Source organism: Cebus imitator, unplaced genomic scaffold (assembly GCF_001604975.1).
Source record: "Cebus imitator isolate Cc_AM_T3 unplaced genomic scaffold, Cebus_imitator-1.0 Scaffold11, whole genome shotgun sequence".
Classification (NCBI taxonomy): Eukaryota; Metazoa; Chordata; class Mammalia; order Primates; family Cebidae; genus Cebus; species Cebus imitator.
The window spans coordinates 11,164,410-11,187,085 of NW_016107326.1; the positions used below are offsets into that span (position 1 = coordinate 11,164,410).

Consider the following 22,676-nt stretch of genomic DNA (forward strand, 5'->3'; position numbering starts at 1 on the left):
TGTGTGTCTGTTTCTGTGTGTGCGTGTGTGGATGTGTGTGTGGATGTGCATATATGTGAGCATGCATATGAGTCTGTGTCTCTGTCTGCGTGCACATATGTGCTTCCTCCAAGCCTTCCTATCATCCTGTCACCTTTGAAGTATTTTCTCACACGCAGTGTCTTGTTCTACTTTTTCTTAAGGTCAGCCTGCTTTTATATCTCCCATTTGCCTTTTATGAGGCCAGTAATACCCCAATAAAGTAGATCCTGCTAGCCCCAGGAAAAATGTTGTTGGAGAAACTACTGTAAGCCTGGTGTTTGTAATAAGTATAATTAAAGCAAACCCTCTAATATTCTTAGGTCTTTTGGAATTCTGGTTTGGGAGATTTTAACTCTTGGTCATCAGCCTTATCCAGCTCATTCCAACCTTGATGTTTTAAACTATGTGCAAACAGGAGGGAGACTGGAGCCACCAAGAAATTGTCCTGATGATCTGTAAGTTAATTATGTTACCATAACCACCCCCAAAACAAAAACATGTGCACATACAATCTTTGGTCTCTTGGTATCGTTTGTTAAATTGTTAAAATAAAAATTGGAATTTATATGTTTGTATATTTCACATAAAATAGAAATTCATTTTGTCAGTTTATGAATACATTATGTCTTTTTATTTGTATTACACATGATATTTCACTGAGAAACAAAATTTTGGAGAATATAATATTTTTATACTTCTGGTTAAGTGAATTCTAATAAATAAAAGTGTTCTGTGTGTGTGAGAGAGAGAGAGAGTATACACACACATACACCTTTTATTTTGGGAGATCTGATTTGACTAGTATCTTAATCTACATATTAAAAGATTCTACTAAATAGGAATATATTGTTTAAAAGTTGGATTGCCTTTGTTGATATAGCTGATACTGACTGGTAGGAACTAGTATTACTAAAAGTTATACAGGTTATAATCTGTTTATGAGCTTAAAAAAATGACTAAGTATTGTAACTTTACTGAATCCTGGCCATTACTGAATTCTAATAGTGATTTCTCAGAAGAGTGAGTGACTTTGAATCAAATTATGAGGAAAAAAGTTTTTATTCTGAGTATTAATCTGCCTCCTTGTGGAAAATCTCAGCAGAAATATTGAGTCTTGACAATTTTTCCAAGAATTGTCTTATCCAAGAAGTTTCTAAAAGAGCAAAGAAGTATGAACTCTGTACATGCACTATAGCATGCCAAGGATTGTATGGATTACAGAGGTGTTTAAACTAGGGACCCAGCTCTTCAGCATCTTAGAATGTGTTTTGAATGAAAAGGCACCCACACGGAGCAGTTGGATGCCAAGCCAACATGTAATAAAGTGCTAAACTGTGTGGTACAGACAAGTGCAAAAGGAATTAGCAGTATGCGGATGCACACCATGGTTGTACTGCCTTGACTATGCTGTGTTATTTAGAGGATTATTCTGACTTGAGCCAAAAGATGATTAAGAGCTGGGCACCTTAGTTGGATGTTGTACTGGTGAATGTTTTTGTATGATTTAAATCTTCCAGCTAGAAGACGATTGGAATCACTGCTTGTTCTGATTTAGCTTAATAGTCTCTGGGATATTTATAGGGAGATCAGATGCACACGCATCTGACCAAATTTGGAAATAGTGCCTAAAAAATGATTCATAATTATTTTGAGGAAAATTATATAAATTAAGGATAATAAATTATAAAAAATTTGAAAACCTTTCATGTAAGGCTTAAGAAAAAAGCCCAGGATACCTAAATACAAAATAAATTTTAACTAAATACTTACAAACTGATCACTGTTTTGCATCTCTTACATGTCAAACACTCAGAATTTTTGCCAGAATTTCAGTTGCACAAGATTTTCCTTATGCTGTTAGAATGTTATCTGGCTTATTCTACTCTCTCCCCAAGGGTTAATGTGCCTCATCACAATCATGCAATATTTTTGGCTAGGCTCCTTAGAGACTGATCACTAAACTATCAATTTTGACTGATATGTTTGATGACTTTGTTTGGGGCAGGGAGGTTAATAACAAATTGCTGTATTGTGGAGCAGCAAAATGTAGACATGTTGAACTTTGCTCAATCTAAAAGTATCAAAAATGCAACTAGAAGGAGGAAGGAGAAGTGCTAGAAAAGTATTCCTGATTATGAGTGGAAAAATATAATATTCTATAGTTTTATCTTAAATAATTTATTGATTGGATTGCCCTTGTTTTAATAAAAATATAGTTTATTTGAAATGAAAATTTTCCATTGGTGGTTTTGAAGTTCATCTGAACGTCAATAATACAAATAAGCCACGCAGCGAGCCCTCCAAGTGCTGCAGGACTCTGACAAGCTCTGGGAAGGGTTAAAGATCCATTGCCAACCAGGAAAACAAGCTGGGCTGGGAAATGGAGATCTCAGCAATGCCATTCAATCTGGTCATGGCCTTAAGTTGTCATGATAAAGATTAACTACTCTCCTTAGAGTACAGAGGGAACTGGTATTTATTTGAAGCAGTTTTCTGAGATCACAGGCCCAGCTTAGGGGTTTGAAAGTCTGCACTGAGCCTTGCTACATCTTCCATTCACTGCTTAAATACTCAGCACCTGGATGCACTCCAGGTCAGGTGGGCCCATAGATAGCTATGCTGTACTCAGCTATTAATGGAATGCCAGGTTCAGAGCATTCCTGCCCTTCTCTCCGTAGCCTGGGATGTATGGTAGAAAGCCCAGCCATCAGCATTCTCTTCAGTTTTTAGTTTGCACAGCTACACCACTCCTGAGAAAAAATAGGATCAAAGGGCAATCTACTTCAAGTAAGAGCTTTTTGGGGTTTTATAACAGATATATTACAGTGGCAACTGGATTTACTGGAGAGTCCCTTGGTTGTAAGAAGCAACCATGGGGGAACACAGAGGTTCACCATCTTATTTTTACATCTTAAAAAATATGTACACCTAGAGACTAATTGGATCTCTCCAGGTTAGGTATAATGAGTAAGGAAAATCTTGATGTCTGTATTTTATGTACTTTGTATAAATACCTGTAGAAACTTTTCCCTTTAATACTGAAAAACACTATGGTGTTTTCATGTACTGAAATTCAATTGCCTTGTGAATTCAAAGTCCTCAATATTCATAGAGGCTAACACTGGATATAGCCAAATGAGTCCTGTGCTATTTTGAAAAAAAAAGTTGAGGAAAAGAGTTGTAAGGGGTTTACATGGTGAGTGGAGGAATTGGAACCTCTACTTAGCCAAATGAGATACTTCAAGTATAATGAGTATTTTTCTGGAGTCAAAACAAACAGCCCAGGTAAATTTTAACAAACTTGAAGGAACTGCAAATTTGTTTAGAGTAACGTTTGAATATTTGTAACTATAACTTGGTGCAAGCATATACTGCATGATATAGAATGGTGACAAGGGAATATTTGTAAAGGAAGATCCTCTATGCCAAGATGGTTTTCATTGTTAATTTACCTAAAAGATATAAGGAATACTTTTTTAGGATTATTAAAAGCTCTTCATTTCATTCCATTGCCAATTTATTGCTGTTTGAGAACACGAGTTTTATTCTTTACTTTTAGATGACTATTTTTATATAGCCCCTCTTTTTTTAAGTCCTCATTTATCCCTGGATCATGGAACAGAAAGGTTTTATATATTAACAGGTCAAATGTGTTTGTCATCAGAAAATTAAGTAGAGAGTAATGATTGGATTTAACGTAAATTAGAGCCTCCATAAATGAAAAAATTAGGAATTTCTGCTTACGTGGATTTCACAGTTTAAACAAGCGGCTGAACTTTTGGAGACAGAATAAGTGGGTGATATGCAAGTGGCTAGGTGGCAGCTGTAGGATGGTTTCTTTCTTCCCCCGCCTTCCTCCTCCCTGACCTCCTCTTCCTTCTTCCTTTTCTTTCTCTCCTTCTAAATAATCTCCATTAAGGATCCTGATTCTTTTTTGCAGAATAAAGCAGGTTATAAATAAGTATGTCAATGGCCCTTTTTTGTGAGAGATATATTCCAAGGCCCCCAGTGGATGCCTGAAAACAAGAATAATACCTGTATTAGTTTGTTCTCACACTGCTATCAGGAACTGGTAATTTATAAAGAAACTGGGTAATTTATAAAGAGAACTGGGTAATCTATAAAGAAAAGAGGTTTAATTGGCTTGTGGTTTCACAGGCTCTACAGGAAGCATGGCTTGGGAGGCCTCAGGAAAGTTACAGTCATGGCAGAGGGGGAAGCAGGTACAGTCTTTCACATGGCCAGACCAGAACAGGAGGAAGAGAGGGAGCAGGAGGAAGAAAGAAGTAGATGCTACACACTTCCAAACCACCGGATCTCATAAGAACTCTATCACCAAAGCAGCAAGGGGGACGTCTGCCCCCATGATTCAGTCACCTCCCACCAGGTCCCTCCTCCAACAGTGGTGATACAGTTTGACATGAGGTTGGGTGGGGACACAGAGCCAAATCATATCGGTACCCAACCTTATATATACTATGTTTTCTTTATCTGACAACCTAGTCAACTAATGAGTAGGTGGCATATACAGCATAACATGTTGGACAAAGGGATAGTTTCATGTTTCAGGTTCATGTTTCATTACACTATTTGGAATGGAATACAATTTAAAACTTATGAATTGTTTATTTCTGGAATTTTTCATTTAATATTTTTGGATGGTTGACCTCAACTAACTGAAACCATAGAAAGCAAAACTGATAAGGAAGGACAACTGTAAAAACCTCTTAACTGAAATATGACCAACCTTGAGAGATTCTGTCTCTGCTTTGGCAATATTTTTGAATCACAGCTTTATTTTCAAAAATAAAATACTTCCTATGGAGAATTATAATACTTCAATTTTTCCTCTCAACTCTGAGGACAATCCTTAGATTAATCATCAAAACTCTATTTTTTAAATTCCGTGATCTGACATTGATTATAATATCTCATTTCAAAGTCTAATGATCCTTCATTGACATCTTTGTATCATCCCAGTTTTTAAATGGCACAGGTTATAGAGAAATATGTAAAAGATTAGGTTGTCTTTTGGTTATTTCTCAGATGTGATTTTAATTTTTAAAAAATAGAGCCAAGTTTGGTATTGAATACACAGTATGTAAATTCTTTGTAATACATGTGCAGTCATCAGTTTAAAACAAAAACATTGAAACAGTCCAATATTAGTTTTCCCTGATGTCATTTATTCTGATATGGAGTGTCAACTCTGACCTGAGGTGCTTGTCAAAAAGTGAAATAAATGGAAGTGGAGTTTGCATGCTACATTAGAATGGAATGGAGATTGCATTATAATTCCCAAAATGGATACTGGCTATTTTAAATACAATAGCTATAGTGATTTCTGGGCTATCGTTACCTAGTGGTTATAATCTTGTTCTAGCTCCATAGGCATTACCTTAGTCCACACCATCATTATCTCTCACCTAGTCTTCTTTAATATCTTCCAAACTGCCTCTTTATGATTTATTGTCCACATATCTGCTAGAGTAATCCTTAAAAAAATGTCTGCTTAAAAATCTTGAAAAACTTCTCCTTGTAGTGTTGTAAAATCCAACTCCTTGCCTACCCTGTGAGACCTGCATGATCTCGCTTTCCTCCTCTGATCTCATCTCATCCTTTCCCCTCAGTGACTGCACTTCAGCGACACTGGCTTTCTTTCAGATTCTAAAATGTACCAAGCTCTTTCCAAATTTAGGACTTTACACATGCTTTCCCCACTTGTAGTGTGTTCCCTGACTCCCATCCACACCCTATTCCCATGACTAGCATCTTATTTTCCTACAAAGTTCTTTGGCTTAAATGTCACCTCTTCAGAGGGGCCTTCTGTAAGCAACTTTCCAAAACTGGTTCATGTTTATTAGAATTCATGTTTGTTTTTATTATTACTTTGCAAAAACTTATAATTTGTAATTGTATATTTATTCATATAGTAGTACTAATGTTTTAAGTACCTCCCAATCTGTTTCTTTATCAATTATCTGTCCCTGATTCTGATCTGCCATATAGCTCCAGCAAGTCAAAAAAGAGAGCAAGTACCTGTTTATAAGTCAGTACACTTGAAAACCAGGCTTGGAATATAGAGAGCATCTATATGCTAAAGATGCTCTCTAAAGTCCTTTGGCTCCTTGTTAATGTTTTAAGTACTAGGTTTTAATTGTATGTATAAAACATACAATTTTATATAAGGATAGTCAAATTAAAAAATGTAGTGGGCAGTGCCCTCATTTCTTCCAAGCCCTGGGGAAGTGTAGAAAAAAGAGAACTTGACAGAGGTGGGAGGGTGAGATACTGGATATCTAGGTTCAGAAACCTCCTCTGCAGGCTCAGTTAGAAGAGATGGGTACCACCAAGGCCAACTGCTCACTCACCCCTAGTTTGGGAGAATTATAAGGAGATCATTGACTGGAGGGCTCTCACTTTTATATGGGAGACCCAGGACTCGTACAGACAGAAAGGTCTAGCTGATGCTTCCAAACCTCCTTTGTTTCTTGTATTGTGTGAACATTTTGTCGAGAGCTAGAGATTCTGCCAAGAAGCACCCTTGGGCTTCTTGTGGGCATACAGCAGAAATAGGAATGGATTTCCTGGGCCCTGAGAGCATGTGCAGGACTTGATAGTGTCTGAGAATCCTACAGCTAGAGAGAGACCAGGATAGACCACTTTAATGGGGAAACATCAAAAGAATAGGTAAAGAATTCATAGACTATCAATAGGGGCTGATGCCTGGGCTGGATCAGATCAATCACTCCTTGTTGAATTCTGGATTAGCCACTGAGACTAGCAAAGATCTGGAGAGCACAGTGGGGTTCAAAGGATTCTTCACTGTGCCTCTAGAAGTCACGTAAGCCTCGTACTCAACATCTATCCTGACACTATCTTAGAAAGGAAGGCAGAGGGATTGGGGATGTCCTGAATAAGAGAGCTTGGGTCACTATCCAGAAAAGACGGAATATTACTTAAACAGATTGTTTAAAATAGTGGGACTAAGTTAGAAACAACATTGTACTAAATGAAGTTACTTTTCTTCTGCTTGGTAGGAACTCTGAAAAAGACCTAGTTAATTATAAACAACATAAAAGAGTTACAATTTTTCTGCTCATATGAGTTGAGGTGTGATGAATTTTGCCTTTCTCTTATAATTACTATACATAGCATCTGTGAGGACAAGAGTCACATGACGTACTGCTGGCGTAAAATAAGTGTCCAAAATCTTTGCTGAGTAAATGAATGAATACTACTTAAGAGTGCTGTACAGATATTTCTTGGACAACCGTTAAGGAAAAGATAATGTTTAATCAACCAGCTGTGGATGTCTGGGAAACTCAACCTCTTACTTAACCTGACTGTATCATGAGCAGTAAAAGCACTGGCATAAAACCTTATTTCTGCCTCTGGTCCTGTCACTAAATATCTGTGTGGAATGGAGTAAATCTTTCAAATCTCAGCCTCTTCAACAATTTTTATAGTTATTAGTTTCTTTATGTGTTGAGTAGACATTTTTCAACCATCCACTTATCCATCTATTTATTTGGAATAATAACTGTTGAAATAATGTCAGCTTTTCAAAAGAAAGGTGTTATTTAATAAACATAGTAATGTTACAAGCCACTCTTAAATAAGAAACCAAAGCCTTTGTTATGATTTGTTTACATTAATTGTGGAAAACTGGCAATAAATCAAATTCTTTCCTTTCTAAAATGACCCTACCTGGGTTATCAATAATTATATCCAATTGCTATTTACTGTCCCATCTTTCTCCATATTTAGGTGGAATTTAATGACCCAGTGCTGGGCTCAAGAACCTGACCAAAGGCCTACTTTTCATAGAATTCAAGACCAACTTCAGTTATTCAGAAATTTTTTCTTAAATAGTATTTATCAGTGCAGAGATGAAGCAAATACCAATGGAGTCATAAATGAAGGCTTTGAAGGTAAGTTTGATTCTTCAGAATATTCTAGTTTTCTCTCCACTGTGAACTGAACAAGGTTAAAATGGAATGTACACAGAAGGCATTTTAGGGTAGGCAGAAAGAATAATATACCAGCAGCTTTGTCATCATAATTAGGTGTTTGTGGCATTCCTCTTGGAAAATTATTTGTATTATTAATTGAAAAAAATTAAAAATTTTCATTTTAATTGAAAAACTGAAAAAATAAAGGATACTGCTATGGCCCCTGGATTTATAATCTAAGATAGTAAGGAGGAGAATTAACATGTTAAACTATATTTTCACAAGGTCTGTTCTCCTTCTCCTCTCTCCCCACACATCAGTGTGGACCTCAAGTACAATGTTAATTATAGACTCTTTGCTTATAGTACATTATCATCATTGGTCTATGCATGGCTCCTGTCTTGTTTGTTTGTTTAGCCATTTGATCCCCGTATTCCTCACCTCTTCAATGTCCTCCCTCTCCGTCAGGCAACCATTGTAACGTCTTTAGTGCATATCTTTTCATTTGTATGTTTTCCTGCAAAATGTGTATTGCTTTTTATGCAAGAATTTTTTTTCTTTTTTCATTAAGCACTATGTTTTTAAGATCTATCGATGTTGCTAGGTATATATCTAATCCTTTGCTTCAAACTGATGAGTAATTTTGCTACAATTATTGTAGTGGATCAGGCCTTGCTAAGATCTAGTCTGATTCTATGACTTTAGTATTTTGGTGATTAAGATAATAATCTTCTGGAAGCATTCTACTATGATGGACAGACTAAGCCTTTTAGTTAAATGTAAATAGACTTAAAACACAGTAGTCAATTCATTTCTAAAGTCACATTTACTGTATGTATGTCTAATTGGCTGCAGAAAAATTAATTTAAAATATTTCTCTTTCAGCTGATCTAGAACTTCTTGTTATTAAAAGTATTAAAAATAAACAAAGGCCCTTTGTTTATTTAAATGCAGATGTCCTTGCTTACAAATGAAGCTGGCAGGATGGACCACAACTTAGAATCTCTCAGAAATTAAGTTTCTTGCTATTTGCAGTGATTGAGTATAAAACTGACAGTGCAGGTGAAACCTTTATGTTGAGAGCTTAGAGAGCTACTAGCACACCCTTGATTAAAGAATGGTCCTCTTCTAACAGGGAAGGTCATCCTCTTCAACCCATTTTTCAACTTGAAGAGGGCTACATGTGGGACAGTGGAGGAAGGGGACACTTGTGTAGCCAGGTATCAGCTGAATCAACCCTGGTGATCAGTGGGTGGCAGATGTTGAAGCCAGATTACCCTCACATGAGACCTTCACCTTGAGTGATGCACCTGACTAATAGCAGATAAAAAGAAGCAGCCCATGGACAGACATCTACTTGTCTATGCCTCTTAATACATATTTTGGGTGACTTTGGGTCCATGATATGAACATAAAAGTCTGATCATGTAACTTCTTTAACACAAACTGCTAAGTGACAGATTGGAAAGGTCTGCACATGCCTTGGCCATGTGTCATAACTCTCATTAGAGTAAACCTTATGAATAGTCTCACATTGTTTCTACTCACTATCATCCTGGACAGAACTGATTCTAAGAATGCCAGTGGCAGAACACTTGGGAATTTTAGTATTTTTCATGGTTTTGTGTCTTACATTTAAGTCTTTAATCCATCTTGAGTTAATTTTTTATATGGTGAGAGATAAGAGTCCAGTTACACTCTTCTGCATATGGCAATCCAATTTTTCCAGCACTATTTATTGAAAGGTGTGTTTTTCTCCCCAGTGTGTGTTCTTGTTGACTTTGCCGAAGATCAGTTGGCTGTAAATATGTGACTTTATTTCTATATTCTGTATTCTGTTCCATTAAATTATGTTTATTTTTATACCAGTTACAATGCTGTTTGATTACTATAGCCTTGTAGTATTTTTTTAAATTTTTTCATTTTTAATTTTTGTGGGTACATAGTACTTACATATATTTATAGGGTACATGATATGTTTTGATACAGGCATGTAATGTGTAATAACCACATCATGGAGAATGGAGTATCCACTCCCTCAAGCATTTATCCTTTGGTTACAAACCAACTTTTCACCTTCAGTTATTTTAAAATGTGCAATTAAATTATTATTGACATAGTTATCCTATTATGCTATCGAATATTAAGTCTTATTCATTCTTTCTATTTTTTGTACCCAATAACCATCCCCACCTCCCCTACCCAGTCCCTTGCTACCCTTTCCAGCTTCTGGTAACCATCCTTCTACTCTCTGTCTCCATGGGTTCAATTGTTTTGATATTTTTATTTCACAAATAAGTGAGAACACGAGATGTTTATTTTTCTGTGCCTGGCTTATTCTACTTAACATAATGATGTCCAGTTCCATCCATATTCTTGCAAATGAAAGGATCCCATTCTTTTTATGGCTGAATAGTACTCCACTGTACTATATGTATATACCACATTTTCTTTATCTAGAGTCTCACTCTGTTGTTCAGTTCGGAGAGCAATGGCACGATCTCAGCTCACTGCAACCTCCTCCTTTCAGTTTCAAACAATTCTAATGCCTTGGCATTCTGAGTAGCTGGGACTACAGGCAGATGCCACCATGCCTGGCTAATTTTTGTAGGTTTTTTTTTAGTAGAGACCGGATTTCACCATATTGGCCAGGCTTGTCTGGAACTCCTGACCTCAAGTGATCCACCCACCTCAGTCTCCCGAAGTGCTGGGATTACAGGTGTGAGCCACTGTGCCCAGCCTATCCATTTATCTACAGCTGGACGCTTAGATTGCTTCCAAATCTTAGCTATTGTAAACAGTACTGCAATAAACATAGACGTGAAGATATCTATTTGATGTACTGATTTCCTTTCTTTTGGACACATACCCAGCAGTGATATTGTTGAATCGAATGGTAGCTCTGTTTTCAGTTTTTTGAGGAACCTCCAAACTGTTCTCCATAGTGATTGTACTAATTTACATTCACACCAACAGTGTATGAGTGTTCCCTTTCTCCACATCCTTGCTAGCATTTGTTATTGCCTCTCTTTTCAATGTAAGCCATTTTAACTTGACTGAGATGATATCTCAATGTAGTTTTGGTTTGCATTTCTCTGATGATCAATGATGTTAAGCATTTTTTCACATGCCTGTTTGCCATTTGTATTTCTTTTTATTAGAATTATCTATTCAAATATTTTGCCCATTTTTTGATCAGACTATTAGCTTTTTTCCTATTCAGTTATTTGGGCTCCTTATGTATTCTGGTTGTTAACCCCTTGTCAGATGTAGTTTGCAAATATTTTCTTACATTCTGTGGATTGTCCCCTCACTTTGTTAATTATTTCCTTCACTGTGCAGAAGCTTTTAAAATTTGATGTGATCCCATTTGTTTATTTCTGCTTTGATTGCCTGTGTTTGTGGGGTATTACTCAAGAAATTTTTGCCCCAATCGATGTCCTGGATATTTTCCCCAGGGTTTTCTTGTAGTAGTTTTATGGTTTGAACTCTTAGATTTAAATCTTTAATCCATTTTTATTTGATTTTTATATATGTAGAGAGATAGGGATCTAGTTTTATTCTTCTGCATGTGGATATCCAGTTTTCCCAGCAGCATTTATTGAAAAGATTGTCTTTTCCCCAGTGTATGTTCGTGGCACATTTGTAAAAAATGAATTCACTGTAGGTGTGTGAATTTATTTCTGTATTCTGTATTCTGTTCTTTTTTGTGGATGAATAGTATTCAATTGTATATATGTACTGTTGGTCTATGTGTTGGTTTTTATACCAGTACCATGTTGTTTTGGTTACTATAGGTCTTTAGTATAATTTGAATCTGATAATGTGATTCTTTCAGTTTTGTTCCTTTTGCTCAGGATAGCTTTGGCTATCCATTAACTGAGTCTTTTGTGGTTCTATATAAAGTTTAGGATTTTTTTTTCTATTTCTGTGAAGAATGTCATTGATATTTTTATAGGGATTGCATTGAATCTGCAGATTACTTTGAGTAGCATGGTCATTTTAACAATATTGCTTCTTCCAATCCTTGAGCATGGAATAGTCTTCCATTTGTTTGTGCCTCCTATGATTTTTTTCATCAGTGTTTTGTTGTTTCCCTTGTAGAGAATTTTCATTTCCTTGGTTAATATATTCCTAGTATTTCATTGTTTTTGTGGCTCTTGTAAGTGGCATTGCCTTCTTGATTTAATTCTCAGCTAGATTATTATTGGTATATAGAAATGCACTGCATTTTTGTACAATAATTTTTTGTCCTGAAACTTTATTCAATTTATTTATCAAATCTCAGAGTTTTTTGGTGGAATCTTTAGATTTTTCTAGATATAAGATCCTATCATCTGTGAATGCCTTTTGTTAGATGCCCTTTTATTTTCTTTCCCCTGCCTGGTTGCTCTGGCTGGGACTTACAGTACTATGTAGAATATGTGGTGAAAGGGGACATCCTTGTCTTTTTGCAGTTATTAGAGATGATGTTTTCAAATTTCCCCCGTTTAGTACAATGTTGGTTGTGAATTTTTCATATATAGTCTTTATTACTTTGAGATATGTTCTTTCTATGCCTAGTTTGTTGAGAGCTTTTGTTATGAAAGGATGCTAAATTTTATTAAACACCTTTTCTGCATCTGCTGATAAGATCATATGCTTTTTGTCTTTCATTCTGTTGATGTAATGGATCATGTATATTCAACATATACACATATGTTGAACTATCCATGAATCCCTGGGAAAAATCTTACTTGATCATAGTGTAGTATCTTTTTCATGTGCTCTTGGATTTGGCTTACCAGTATTTTGTGGAGAATTTTTGCACCTGTGTTCATCAGGGATATTAGCATGCTCTTATCATTCAAAGCAACAAATAAGTCTCAGATTTTTTGTCTGCTGAGGCTCAAATGTTTTTGATTATAATTTTATAGACTTTATTGATTAGATACAATCATGAGCTTTTTAAAAGCTTAAAAGTAATTTTTATGTTATTTTACAACAATCATAAAAACTGCTGATTCCTTTCTGTTTTCCTTATAACTTTTCCAGTAATTAATCTCAGTAACTGTTCTTGCTGTATTATTTTATAACTGTGTCTACATTTTAAAGATTTTTATTGTAAAAGTAATTCATGTTTATTGTAAAAAATATAAAATTATTTAAGCAGTGTAAAAAGTAAAAGTTTCCTAATTCATCTCCATCTCACTCCCCAGTGTTAGCCACAGATAAAGGTTTGGTTATATACTTGTAAATATTGTATATACTATCTAGATTCAGAGATTAAATTTAGGTGATCTAAAGGAACTGATGAGCTGTAGATTCTCTAGTAGTTTCTCCAGCATTTTTAAAAATTACAAATAGGCTTTTTAAAAAAATTTGGTGAGATGATTTTGTATTACATCTTCTGCCAGAATCCAGGAGAATAAGCATTCTATGTTGTTATTGAGAAGAAATCCATGTTTTATGAGAGTCCAGAGGAAGGATGCCAAGTCCACACTATTGCAGATGGAGAGTCAAGAAAGGCCATGGGGAGGAGGTTACATATAAGATGAGACCCACTTAGAAGCAGAGGTATGAGAAAAAGAAGCTAAGGCATCCTGTCTATTTCAGGAGAGAAGGAGCAGCATGTAAAAAGGCAGGGAATAATACAGAATGAGGTATTCACAGAACTGCATATAGTTTATTATGCATAAGGGTAGAATGTGGGAAGTGGTAAAATTGGAGGGTTACTGTTCACACTGATCAAAGTAAGGAATGAAAAGTAATGAAAACTGAATTAATGAATGGTAACAGGTTTAGAGAGAAGAAAAGAGAGTCCAGAGTTACCATAGAAGTAAATGCTATCAGACTTGGCAACTAAGTGGGTGAAAAAAAGGAGAAAGTTTTTAAAAAACCAATGCTATTGCTGGAGATAAGGAACATAGGAAGAGGAACAGTTTGCATGAGTTTGGTTTGAGTTGGCTGTTGCATATCTAGGTAGAGAAGTCCAGGACACAGTCGTGATATGGGTTCATACTCAGTTGAAATGTCTGTCCTGTAAGTGTAGATTGTTAAAGTCTGGGGTGCAGATGAGGTCATTAAATTAGAGTATATGAAATAAGAAGAGAGTGACAAGTGGGTGGATCCCAGAGAGCAGCCAGTTTATGAGGGGCTTACAAAGATGGTGGACATGGGGAGGAGCAGCCAGAAAGGGAAGAGGAAAGTCATAGGGAAGGTTGTTATGGAAACCCAGAGGAGAGAGGCTTTCAAAGAAGGGAGTGACCAAATGCTGCAGAGAGGTAAAGCAATCCAGAGCGTTGCACAGATGTTACAGTTTACTTGTATTTTAAAATTCAACTCTTTGCTCATGGAATCCTTTTCTTCTAATGTATAAAGACATATTATAAAAATCACAGAGGCTGCCATAATGGGTGTTAGCAATCATGAGAGTTTACCTTTACTTTGGGTTTTATTAGAAGTCTCATGGACCCTTGAGAAAATCTTTTCACCATTTTGCATTGCCTAGTTCATCTATGAGGCTGCGATAGGTGATAAACAATGCTCACACTCAATATAAAGAATAAAATACCACTGTGAAAGGCTTTTAATTAGAATTACTATTCTAATTTTACTTTAGTACTTTTCTAAGTGCCACTTACTCTGCTCTGTAGGTTAACTCATTAAATCTTTACAACAGCCTTATGAAGTGGGCATTATTATTATCACCATTTTACAGATGAGAAAACAGGTTAGTAACTTGCTCATAATAATACTGCTGAAATAGGGCTAGAGTTTGTCTCCATTGTTGAGCCTTTCCTCTAAGCCTTCACAAAGCCATGGCTGTGGTAAGGAAATGACCCACACAATCTCCCCGGTTATGTTATCAATAGTGTACTGCACAGCTAGGTATAATGAGAGAAATGATTACTTATAACCTGCTAGAAAATATACACCATCTTTTTTGGTTATACCAAATCTATTTAGGTGCCAGGTTGTTGGCAGAAAGAATTAAAATTCTAAATAATATTCATAACAATAGAGAAGCAAACAAATTTTCAAAGTAATGATGCAGGAAGAATTTAACAGGGAATATCATCAAACTATTATAATTTAGAAAGTAACAGGCATTTCTGGGCCATGACAGAAATACAATTTTAGGAAAAGAGAAATCGTTTTTCTACTATTTACAATGAATGTAAATCCTGAAGGTAAGGGAAGAAAAGAGATGTGGAAATCACTAAATTGATAATTGAGATTGTGACTGAACAAGAGAGGCAGGGAAGAGAGAAGAAATTGAACTAAAGGCAAAATTTGCATATCTGCAAAGGATAAAATAGTGGAATAGACCCTACAAGCCAAGCCTAAACTTAATTACTTTTTCACTAAAAGAGAATGTGAATAGTGTACTGCTTTGCAGACTGGTGGGCATATTTGACAAAGCAATAAAATGACTGTCTTCATTGTTGTTGGAGATATATAAGAAGATAAGAAAAGCATTTGGAAGGACTTTTTTAAAGTAAAAAAGTGGGGGCCCTTAGGATAACAAGGAGCAATCATACCATGCCTATCCTATGGTCCTACTGACCTAATGGGGTGGAAAGGGGATAGAGAGAAGATTAGTAACATATCTGGGCATCTAGTAAAAATATCCCAGTGACTTCATCCAAACATTTGTGTAAACATCACCTCATCAGTCCCAGAGAGTTCTACAGGAAACAAATCTAAATGCTCCTTTGCTGTTCTAAACATAGCCAGTTAGCCAGCATATGTCTAGTCTGTAAATACCCCTTCTTACTTGGAAGTCGTTATTTTAATATTTCTCTCTTAAAGAGGTTGCTGAGTGTATGCTATCTTTGTTCAGGATATCTGCTTTAAGGTCTGCCCATAGACTACTTATTAAATAATTTTTTAAAACAAACAAACAAAACAACCTATCTCTACTATTGCAGTCTCTTGTAAGCTTTTTATGCAACAAGAAGATGTACTAATTGCTGAAACCTTGCCAGGGTCAAGTTACTAAATATTGCTACAAGTACTATAAGCCAATAAAGTAGTTAGCTAATGATTTTTCTTTGACACATGACAACAGAATTTCAAAAAGAATTTATTTGCCACATATGAAATATCATTTTTCAGACAACTCAACAAGCAAAAAAGTTTAAAAAATTAATATCATGTTTCGGTATGAAGTTTTCCAATATGCTGTTTCATGGATTAAAGGTATGACAATGAAATAGCTGATATGAGTAGGTAGACTATATTATAGATTTAAGTTTTTGTTGAAATTCTAAATTTTCCTTTAACCTGATTTATTTAAGCCTGTTAAGAACATCCTAATTTCCCCAATTATCAGACTACTGGACTACTTAAATATCTTGTTTTTTTCTAACATTTAAAAATATTTTACATTGCTATTATTACATATAACAAGTTATTTTTATGGGTGTCTTAATAGCTATTAGTGCATATTGGCAATAATCATAACAGTTGAATACTTTCCACAGGTGTTCAACACCCTGATACTAACCAAACTTGGCATCTGATAAAGTTTTTTCTATTCGGGTGTTAATTTTGCAACACAGCTAACTATTCACGTGTTTTGAAATACGCTATAATGATGTTTGAACAATGGAGAGAAAAATGGGATGATACCAAAGAGCCTGTGAGCTTCACTATCTTGTTCTTCAGCAATTTGGAGAGTCTAGAAAAAGGAACTGCACACCTAATGATCTGGGGAGAAGGGATGTGGTCCACATGCTCTTACAAAATAAGCTTTGGAGTTCAGATGTTAAACCTAATAAATAGGTAGATCCATTAAATTTTTATTGGGAAAAATAGGTACAATTCTACCTCCTGTAGTCTTTTGAAATTATTTTATTTTCTCCATATTTTAATTTAAGTTCATTACAAATAAATCAAACCTGGGTATGTGTTGGGGTGAATGTAGAGGCAATATTGTTTTGTTCATTGCTATATCCATTGATAACTAGAACACAGGCTTGGAATGTAGCAGTCATCAGTAAATATTATATTAAGCAATTAATTTAGCAAATTTTCTAAATCTAGAAAAATCAGTCTTTAAAAGTAGATATTTCAGTTGCTGTGGAGGTATAAAAGAGTAAACAGTTTAGACAAAAAAGGGCCCTCTTAGGGCCAATTAAGCCCTATCACAAAGACCACGACCTGCTCCACTTGTTAAGGCAGAGTTAATAACCCTTATGCTCCTACTACATTTAAAACTATTCCTTTATTAAAGTACATGTCACCTTTTATAGTAATTGGTCTGCTTCCCTACTAGACTGTAGCAGCTGCAAGGACAAGAAGCATGTTTTATTTATCTCTATATTTCCCATACTCAGGAGTCTTCACAAATGTTTGCTGAACAAATCTATAAAGTTGGTGTTGCTATAATTCTGATGTAGCTTGTATATTATTACAAATAAAGAATTAAATACATGCTAGAATAACAGTCATATTTTTCACAGGTGAAGATGGCAATGTGATTTGCTTGAATTCAGATGACATTATGCCAGTTGCTTTAATGGAAACCAAGAACAGAGAAGGGTTAAACTATATGGTACTTGCTACAGAATGCAGCCAAGGTAAAGAAAAGTCTGAGGGTCCCCTAGGCTCCCAGGAATCCGAATCTTGTGGTCTGAGGAAAGAAGAGAAGGAACCACATGCAGACAAAGATTTCTGCCAAGAAAAACAAGTGGCTTACTGCCCTCCTGGCAAGCCTGAAGGCCTGAACTATGCCTGTCTCACTCACAGTGGATATGGAGATGGGTCTGATTAACAGCGTCATTTGGGAAATACAGAGTTGAGATAAACACTCTCATTCAGTAGTTACTGAAAGAAAACTCCACTAGAATGATAAATGTCATCATGGTCTATGACTCTAAATAAACAGTGCAACGTTCCTGAGTTCTAATCTTGGTTCTGAGAGCCATTTGGTTTCAGTTGTAGCAATCCCCATACCAGCTGCCTGACTTTCAGTAGAATTATGAGATGAACACTAAGCAAGTGGAAAGCTTAGGAAGACTCAGAAGCCTGGAAAGGAAACACCGCTTTTCCTCTCTCTTGAGGTGCTTTAGGCTGTTACCCACCTTTCAGTTTGGGCTGTAATATAAATATCTTGGCCACATGTTTAGAAACAGAATAGGTATGTTCAGGGATCTGAAGGAAAGGCTAAGTAGTAGGCTCAGGGGGTTGACTGAACTACAAATAATCTCAAATGGGACAGAGGAAATGAGAAATAACTCAATACATGCAGAAGAAATCAGCACCTGTGACATGGGAAATCACTTGGAAAGTTATTACTACAATGTTATATGTTATCTTTAATCACTACTGTAAAATATTTTGTATTTTGGAGGCTTACAGCAGTAGATTCAGTCATATTGAAAATAAGACTATGAAGATCTCTAAGTCCTGAAGTTTTGCATTCTGCAATCTTTGAGTTGTATAAAAATCACCCTGACTTGTGCGGTATTATGGAAATTAACTAGCATAAAGATTGCTATTGACCATATCTGTTTTATATATAAAATACTTAAGATTACATTTTGTATCAAATTATGTTTAAAATAAACATAAGTGATTATACAATATTAATTCAAGCTGTGTGATTTTTAGCAACCACATGAAAAAATAAACAATGAAATGAGAACTGTTACAAAAAAAATACTCTTCAGAGAAAAGTTTATCTTAAAACCAAAATATATATTTTGCAGTTGTCCATTTAAATCTTAAAGCCACAATTGCTCTAACAGCAATACCAGTGAAGCCATTCTCTGTGTTATTAAGTTGCAGTGTTCAGGAAGTTTGCTAGATATAGAGAAGAACATTTTGATTATAGCAGTTGCTAAAATCTGCCTTGGGAAAGGATCATGTATCTACTTCCACCTTGGGTAATTTAGTTAATCTTATAATTTGCCTACTACCTGAGAGCCTGCACAGATGATCAGCAAGGAACACAGAGAAGTAAATGTGTTAGTTCTATGTTGAACAGCCCCCAAGTTAAGGTCCAGGATTTGTGGTCACTTGGCCACATCTGATAATCTGCTGAATAAGGCAGGATATTTTGTCTCTGATCTTTTCATCCTCTAATGGGCATTTGCTATTCTTTTTGTTATGCCATGATATGAAGCTCCTTCCTGTGCTGGGTAATTCCTCTGCCTTTATAATCTGGGTGGGAACTGTGTTCCATTCACTCCCCGGCATTTCTTGCAGCAAGGAAGCAGGCATGTGACCCAGACCTCACCAAGACTCACCCACCCACCTGCCCCAGGCTTCTAATTGAGACCTAGGGATGCAAAGAATCAGAGACCATGGCAAGTCTTCTCTGGGGATGATGCCAACTACAATAGTCTGTGTATTAGACCATTTTCAAAGTGCTAGGAAGAAATATCTGAGACTGGGTAATTTATAAAGAAAAAGAGGTTTAATAAACTCACAGTTCCACATGGCTGGTGAGGCCTCACAATCATGGTGGAAGATGAAGGAGGAATAAAGGCCTATCTTCATGGCAACAGGCAAGAGAGCATGTGCAGGGGAACTGCCCCTTATAAAACCAGCAGATTTCCTGAGGCTTATTCACTATCACAAGAACAGCACAGGAAAACCCATCCCCATAATTCAATTACCTCCTACTGGGTCCCTCTCACAACACATGGAGATTATGGCAGCTACAATTCAAGGTGAGATTTGGGTGGGGACACAGCCAAACCATATCAGTCTGCCTCCTGGCACAAAGGAGTTAGTGGTGCTAGAAGTGGCATCTAGAGTCCAAGGCTAGGAGAGTCAGCAGAGCTAGTCTGGAGTCTGGTGTCTCTGACAGCTTGGGCAGCCAGGCTAGGCCCATTCTGTTGTCTGCTCTCAAGTCCTCTCCAAGGTGATGAGAGTTATCCCCATATCCGTTTAATAAATATTTGCCTTTTAAACCAGCTAGAGTCAGTTTCTGTTGCTTGCAGTGAGGTTTTTGCTTTGACAGTGGCATGGACCTTTGGAAGATATAAGAAAACATCAGAAGTGTATAGAAGAATTAAATTTGCAGTATAATACGTTTGCATTACAATTTGGGTAATAGAGAATGTATAGGATATCTGAGGGAAATGGCCTACAAAATTTTCATGTTTCTAAGAAATAAGTGTGAATTAGCAGTATTTTTTAAATAATTCATAATGAATAATAGTGGTAGAAATATTTAATTCAAAATAAAATAGTGGCTAACAATGTCATGTGTAAAATATAAATAAAAATAATTTCATAAAGTATAGTTTGTTGGTTAATTCTGAAATTATAGTACTACAATGGAAATTAATTCTAGAAAAAATAGATCTTATAATCCAGAGGAAAAAATTGACAGTGGCTAAAAATGACACTTGTTAAAATAAAATTCGCAGAAGAATAAAATCTTATTGATTATTATTATTATTATTTTTTTGAGACAGAGTTTCGCTCTTGTTGTCAGGCTGGAGTGCAATGGCGCGACCTCGGCTCACTGCAACCTCCGCCTCCTGGGTTCAAGCGATTATCCTGTCTCAGCCCTGCAAGTAGCTGGGATTACAGGCATGTGCCCCACACCCAGCTAGTAGAGACAGTGTTTTTCCATGTTGGTCAGGCTGGTCTCAAACTCCCCACCCCAGGTGATCCGCCTGCCTCCGCCTCCCAAAGTTCTGCCATTACAGGCATGAGCCATCGTGCTCACCAATACTTTTTTTTAAAATCTGCGTTATGTGACCTAGGAAGACTTGAGAGAAGTAATGACTCATAAAGACAGATCTAACTGGTAATGAATCTAACCATCATTTCAAATTGTTCAAGGAAAAGAATCCATAAGAAAAATATTTAAATAAGTTGAAATGCAATTTAGGGTTGGAAGCAAATGCTATGTTGTTTATGGTTTAACACTGCCAATTGAGGAAACATTTATCTAGATTAAAATTAATATGTTGATATAATTCTGATTAAAATGCTTTACTCTGAATGTTCTTGAGAAAAAGTCTATTTTTGGGCCTAGATGCACTCTATGTTGCTTACCTATATTGGCTTTCACCTTCCTATTGGGATCTCCTGGTCTATTCTTTTCTGCTTACTAAATCTCACTCAACGTTTATAACCAGCTCCTATTCTAACTTTTTGGAAAGGCCTGCCCCTAACCCTCTCCTTTCTCAGAATTACTGTTGCCCTTAATGTCTTTAAATCTCATTTGGCAGTAATCACAAGTCTTTTCCATTCTATTTCTATGCATTTACCTACTCAAATAAATTGCAAGCGTTCTGAAGATAGAATGGTGTCTTTTACTCCTTTATAGACTCTCTAAGCCAAAATAGATATTTGCTTTTAATGGATTGATCAATTGATTTTATCATCATCTTCTTCCAGGCTATTTCAGAACAGGTCCTTGCTTATGGCTCATACCAGGAATACCAGAAAATTGGTCTAATCCCACTGGGGACTCATGAGGATTCTTTCAATAATGAGTTATCACTTGAGACCTGGACAGATTACAGACGTTGGGGAACTGCTTTAAGGTTCACATCAGACATAGGTGACGCCCAAACTTTTGGAAGCCTTTGAAAAAATAGTGAACATATGCTAAAGGAAACAAACATTTATTTTATCATTCTCAGTTTCTACCCTGCCCCAAACCCACCTTTTAACCTCAGAATAGTCTCTGTGAATCTAGGATGAATGTTAGGGTGTCCTTGACTTCTCTTTGATACTCCTTGGTAAAAGGAAGCCTGTCCAACTTTCCTTTTGGCAGCTGGTCAGGGTTACAGGGAGCCTGAATCAGATGACCTGTCCTGATCCTTTCGGGCTTCTTCACATACAACTAGAGAATGAAGGGGCCAAATTATACCTCCCAAACATTGCTATGAATATTTTAGGATATTTCCTTTCAGTTTTTTCTCCCCACTATGAGCTTATTTTCTTGCTGGAATAGTTGTAGTTGTACCTCTCCTAGTTTTATTCACTTAACATTATTACATAAACTTTCCCTCTGTTACATAATCTTTTGTATGTGTTTCTGATGGCTGCATAAAATCCCTTAGGATGGATCTACTATGGTTTACTTCTCCTTTATAGATTTTCAATTCATTAATTTACATATTTAATAAAAATATTGAGTGGCTAAAATGCAGAATGCATTGTTATAGGTGCTAAGAATAGAGCATTAAACAGCAAAGCCTGTGACTTGATGGAGGTTACATTCCAGCATTGTAGTTGGAGAAGGAGACATAATAAATTTAACATATATATATATATATACACACACACACACAGACAGGTGAGGAACAAACTCAGCATTTGATATAGTGTTGCAGTGCTTGAGATATTTAAGTGCTCAGTCAAGGTAGGTCTGTTGAGAAAACCTGGTGCCCTGACACACAGAATAAAGGTATCTAGATAAATACTTCAAAGATTTTGGCTCAGCAGACCCTTCTGATACCTCAGAGCTTGTAGAGGTGGCCCACTCCTCCAAAGTAAGAGCCAGCACTTTCTCTGTAGAGGAAAATGATAGAGGCCTTTTCTCAACCAGGCAACTGGTGTGCCCTCAGGAACCACATTCATCTCTCTCGACAGCCAGGTTGATAACTATGCTGGATAAATCTCAGTATAACTTGACTAGACATATTCTGGGTCTGATAAGGAAGGAAAGAGATTACATCTCATAGGAGCTCCAGGAGTTAGCTAACATGCACTGGCAGGAGTGAGGGGGCTAATGCTGGG

General features: G+C 36.2%; 1 protein-coding gene across 1 annotated transcript in view; it reads left to right on the forward strand.

Annotated features, from left to right (window-relative positions):
* The window catches only part of ROS1 (ROS proto-oncogene 1, receptor tyrosine kinase), a 148,916-nt gene extending 130,458 nt beyond the window's left edge, over window positions 1–18,458 (forward strand). Inside the window, exons 42-44 of the mRNA XM_037727542.1 lie at window positions 342–476; window positions 7,792–7,955; window positions 17,426–18,458. Of these exons, the coding sequence (XP_037583470.1) occupies window positions 342–476; window positions 7,792–7,955; window positions 17,426–17,736 (610 nt within the window). The 3' untranslated portion in view covers window positions 17,737–18,458. The remainder of the gene's footprint in view (window positions 1–341; window positions 477–7,791; window positions 7,956–17,425) is intronic.
* The last annotated feature ends 4,218 nt before the right edge of the window (window positions 18,459–22,676 follow it).